Source organism: Takifugu rubripes, chromosome 22, assembly GCF_901000725.2.
Source record: "Takifugu rubripes chromosome 22, fTakRub1.2, whole genome shotgun sequence".
NCBI classification, from domain to species: domain Eukaryota; kingdom Metazoa; phylum Chordata; class Actinopteri; order Tetraodontiformes; family Tetraodontidae; genus Takifugu; species Takifugu rubripes.
The window spans coordinates 12150204-12155200 of record NC_042306.1 but is presented as its reverse complement, the minus strand read 5'-3'; the positions used below and the strand labels follow the sequence as shown (position 1 = coordinate 12155200).

Here is a 4997-nt window from a genome sequence, read left to right as displayed (position 1 = left end):
GCTGGTGGTGTCATGTTTTAGTCACTCACTTCCTCTTGTCCTCCTGACTCCTAGAACTCGTTACCTGGGCGTCAAAAATGAGTTTAGACTCCTGTAACAGAACATAACTTCATGTAACTGTTACTGTTCTTAAAGCCAAACCCAGCTGGCCAGAGGCAGCTCCTATGGATAAAGCTTCCCACATGATGGATAGAGCGAATTGCTCGGATCGCTCCCGAAAGAGTTCACCGTGACGATGAAGGCTCGTACTGAACACGGGGAGTGATCTCGGTATGAGGTGGCCTCTGACAGCAGATACATCATCTGCTGTAGGCAGGAATGCGTACCTCAAGGACAGCACACACTAAATCTTTCATGGCCCCACAGATTCCCTCACAGAATGACAGAATGATTCCAAACATGCTGTAGACAAACGCATTTGTTTATTTAGGTTATTCCACTAAAACTGCCTCCAGATGAAGGAATCGACTGCAAGGAAAAGTTTATTTGAAACGACCTGTAAGACCCCCATCTGCACCTCTCGCTGGCCTCGAGCAACTGCTTTGTTACCCCTGAGTATGATGCACTCAAGAGTCAGAATCCCAGCCTTCAGTCCTCGAACCAGGACCAGCTCGGCTCTTCTGATTTACTCCCTTACTGTCTTTGTTGGATTTGAAATGACTAAAAACACAACAGACAAAATTAGCTTGCAGCATGTTTATTTAATAGCAAAAATACAAAATAAAAAGTAAGTTCAGCAGTTAAAACTGGTATTGAGGCGTAAATAGAAATTAGTGTTAGGAGATAGTAAGACACAGCAGCAAAGTTTTGTCTATATGTATCAATGCACATCTATTAGTTGTACTATTCCTGCTATAAAGCTCAACTAAGATTAGGGTGGCAGAAGCCCATAAACGCTAAAGGGAAAAGAAACAAGTGAAATATAATGTAAATATGATTGTCTTAGCACATTTGTGAGTGTTTTGAAGTTTGTGCTTCTCTCCTTTTTCCTCAGTTTCTGATGGAAACCCTTCACTTCTGACGCCCTTCAGGTTATATTTTTACAGGTTAGGCTGGAAAGTGCTAAAACTCAGATAACGTCTGGTTACAAGTACAGGAGTTGGTGCGTGTGTGTGTGCGAGCGTGCGTGTATTTGTGCGTCGTCTATGTCTTCCTCAGGCACAGGGAGCTCATTTTCCAGCAGTTGCAGATAGTGTTGAACAGGCGACAGTGGCAGGAGGCGCAGGGGTCGCAGCACGGCGTGTACGGGGAGCAGCTCTCCATTAAGCGGCTGCAGCGGCGAATAGGGGTCAAGACTTTTAGCTTGTTCTTCTATTAGAAAGAGAAGAAAGAGCCTCAGGACACAAATCATCCAGAAAAGCTTACATTCAAACTGCAATGGGTCATTCACAGGAGGGGTTGTTGGACAAAGAAGGTGATAAGAGGCCAACCAAGGGTTGATTTCTGCTTCATTTCTGAATGTTGGTACCTAATTAGAGCTTTATTTCTGATGTTTCCTGGATGAGGCACTAATAAAACAATAGCAGTACAGAGATCAGCAGTTCTTTTGAAAACTAGTTTTTATAAACTATATAAATAAATGTCTCGTTCGAGGCTACCAGTCACCGCAGGCGTAACAGCACTCTCTGGCGGATGCACGGAGTATTGCAACGTAAAGTGGGCCCAGATACAGCAGTATTCATATTTTTTATAAATCCAGAAAACATGTAACTGCTCACAGAGGGGAAGGGGGGGGGGGGCAGTTGCAAACTAAAAGGCACAGGAAGCAGTTAAGACTCAGGGATCTTTTCTTTCCTTTTCTCTCTTCTGCTTTGGTTTTTGTCCAAATCCACATTAAAACACATTCAAACAAATGTGCAATAGACATAGTCACACTGTGCGCTGTGCTGAGCTGAATCCCATCCAAGCATAGCCTTTATACAGGAAAACATGCAATTGTAGAATCCTGTGAGGGTAAACTTACAAGAATATGTTTTTCTTGTGGAAGATAATTCTTTCGCCTCGCAAATTGTCCCCTTGTTTTCCCTTGGCAACAAACTACAGTAGGACACAGAAGAGGATGATTGTTTACATATGAACACAATTCAACATATGACACGTCCATATGATGGATTTGTTTTTGTTGGCGGACACTTCCATTTCCTTGATACGCATCTGAAAGGGCTGCAGGGTTTTTGTTTCTCAGAAACATCAGCACAGATGGTTGGCTTCAAACTGGATTTCCGTTTACTGTAAAGGTAAAAAAAAAAAAAAGGATTTCTCCCGAAAGCCACATTAATCAAGAACACACACCGATCTTCTGTCTGTCACACGGTACCCCACTCAGAGCCCCTCGGATCAGGGGGACGATAACCTTTCCCAGCCTGTGTGATAGACCAGAGAGGCTCAAGCGTTGCTAGATAAGGAGGACGATGGAAAACATGACAGCGGGAGCTGATGCAGCCAAGCGTCGATCCTGAGATTTCATCTCTGGATTCACGGCACCACAAAGAGCTTAACCAACAAACACATGAACGACGGCGTAATAAGAACAACTTCCTCCCCTAAGAATGAATCAACCCGACTGAATGTCCATACTGAAAACAGGCTAAATCAGGATGACATGTTTGTGTTCCAACAGTATAAATTACCTGTCAAAACTCTCCATTCGATGTCTGCAATGTTTCATCGCGACCTAGCGGGACTGCAACTGGCTTTTATAATCCAATAACAGTGAAAATACATCATCTTTTCCTTTGTAATGTGTCTTTTTATCTTTTCTTTAGCAGCAGCTCTCAGCCTGTCTGCGGGGGGGTTGCGTGTCGTCCCTGTTTTTCTTCTCCACCTAAAAAACACTTTGTTGTTTGAAAACTGTTGAAGTGCCACATGGTGCCAGGGGTGCGTGTATGCTGAGGTGGATCCCATCAGCTCCCCCATGCAGGGAGAGACTCCAGCACCCACTGTGAGGCTGATTAGGAACAGAAAGTGGATGGAGGTGTGCTGAAGCTGAATATGTTCCTTTAAATCCTTCCACCAGTTCACTTTTAGGAGATTCTCTTAAATTACGCACAAATAATGTCTCTCACTGACTCTTTTCTGGGTGGAATAGCATTCAAAAATCTAGATCACGCAGCTGTTGCCATCTTGATCGTCTCAAGACGCGACGGCAAAACTCAAAGCAAACGCGGCACCTCGAAGTTTTTGGTCGAAGACGACCAAAAATTTGTGTCACACAAATGAATAAATGTGTCTAAAAAGACATAAAAAAGACATTTTTTCCACCCTTTTTGCCACCCCAATCAGAGGATAAATTGGGTATTATAGTTTGCAGATGTGCACGGCCGCTCGCACGAGGAGCTAAAAACCCCATCAGAGGGTCCAGTTGAGTTAAATCCCGACAGAAACGGGACAGAAGGGTTCAAGAGGTATAGGAGAATTCCATATATGGTAGGGAGCAAACAGGTATTTCTGAGCATTGGGTGGATCTATTTTTAATCTGGTTCAGGTGTGGAATGCAAGACAACTGCAAACTAAGCAGGAACAGAAGAATTGATTAGCAGAAAAATGCATCTTAAAAGCATCTGTTAACAGAATAGAACAGTTTGTCCAACATACTCTATATACAACTGTCAACATGTGGTTTTTTAATTAATTTGATGAGACTTGAGGTGTGATATTTTCAGTTTAACAGTTATCTGTCGCTGATTAGGACTAGATCTAATCAACAATAACCAGATTTGAGCCGTTTCAAATAAAAATTCACCAAAACCTGGTTCTGCTGCCCAGATAACTGTGGTAGGCAACAGCTAAACGCTTCCTCCGGCTCCATTTGTGGCAAATTTTCAAAAAGTCACACTTATTTAATCATATAGAAAAGGCACAATAATCACAAAATAAATGGGATCCATGAAAGTTGCATTAAAATGGCATTTTCACAGATTTCAAAGTTTAGGCTCCAGCTGCCAACAAGGACCAACAGGAAGGAAAAGCACTGAAAATAGAGGACGTGTGTTCTGGCTGCAACGTCCCAAACCAGGTGCTTCACAGGTGTGAGGAGCATTCACCGTTAATAAATAATAGATAAGTGTGACTGTTATCACACCTACTGTATATTAAATCAATTCTTTCATCTGTTGACTGAAATGTGGCTTCAAAGCCACGAAAAAAAAGGTAAAGCATTATTCACGTCATAACCTGAACCGCCAAAGTGATTAAAAATACTGAGAATTTTAATATATTAATAGATTTAATACATAAGAAAATTACATTTAATTCGTGAATTTAAATCTTTCATGAGATTTCACAATCAGTTACCCAATATTCGGAATTTATAGTATACTAAATGGTAACTACGGATTTGTACCCCTTCTTTGATTAACTTTAATTACTTTCGTTTTTTCTTAATTAATAAATAAAGACCAAAAACAATCAGCATCAAGTGACATTTTATCACGGTATACTCGCACATGCATTGTAGGTTCTTTTTTTTCTTTTTTTTAAAATAAGACGAAAATAATATTTTAATAATTTGTGACAGTTTTACCTTTATTGTCTGATTTTCTGGCATCTTTCTTTGCATCCTCCTCCCAGGACAGCGGGAAGAAAAGCAGGAGAAAGCACAGCACGTGTTTACCAGTGGCCTTCCTCATGGCGCCGGCGGGAAATCTGCTAATAACAAGATTAATCACCATTAATTAGAACGAGGCTCGCGAGGCAGCGACAGAAACGGTCCATAACTCACGAGCGTCTCCTCTATGGGTGCGTCTCCCAGCGATATTGCCAGCAGCCTTCAACAGGAGGTGTGCGCGTGTCCGCCGCGCGAGTCAAAGCCACGAGGACGCACCGCCCCGACGTGACGCTGCTCGGTTCCCATGACAACAGTTTCAGAGAACGCGTCAAGGGAAGTACAGCATAGGCTTCCTCTAAATTTAGAGGTCTTTTTTGTAAGGTATGAATGTATGTATAAATTTAGCTTTAGCATCCGAGTGGAGCATTTTCTTTCCTTCTTGTGCCAACAA

At 42.2% G+C, this 4997-nt stretch overlaps 1 protein-coding gene across 3 annotated transcripts; it reads right to left on the bottom strand.

Moving 5' to 3' along the window:
• Nucleotides 1–681: 681 nt before the first annotated feature.
• Nucleotides 682–4849, bottom strand: asip2b (agouti signaling protein, nonagouti homolog (mouse) 2b). 3 transcript variants are annotated; one of them, XM_011616595.2, is made up of 4 exons: nucleotides 4721–4849; nucleotides 4523–4644; nucleotides 1964–2037; nucleotides 682–1311 (listed from the first exon to the last, which is right to left on the bottom strand). In XM_011616595.2, exons 2-4 carry the CDS (start codon nucleotides 4626–4628, stop codon nucleotides 1144–1146), a joined length of 348 nt encoding a protein of 115 aa, XP_011614897.2. In that variant the 5' UTR covers nucleotides 4629–4644; nucleotides 4721–4849; the 3' UTR covers nucleotides 682–1143.
• Between the last annotated feature and the right edge of the window lie 148 nt (nucleotides 4850–4997).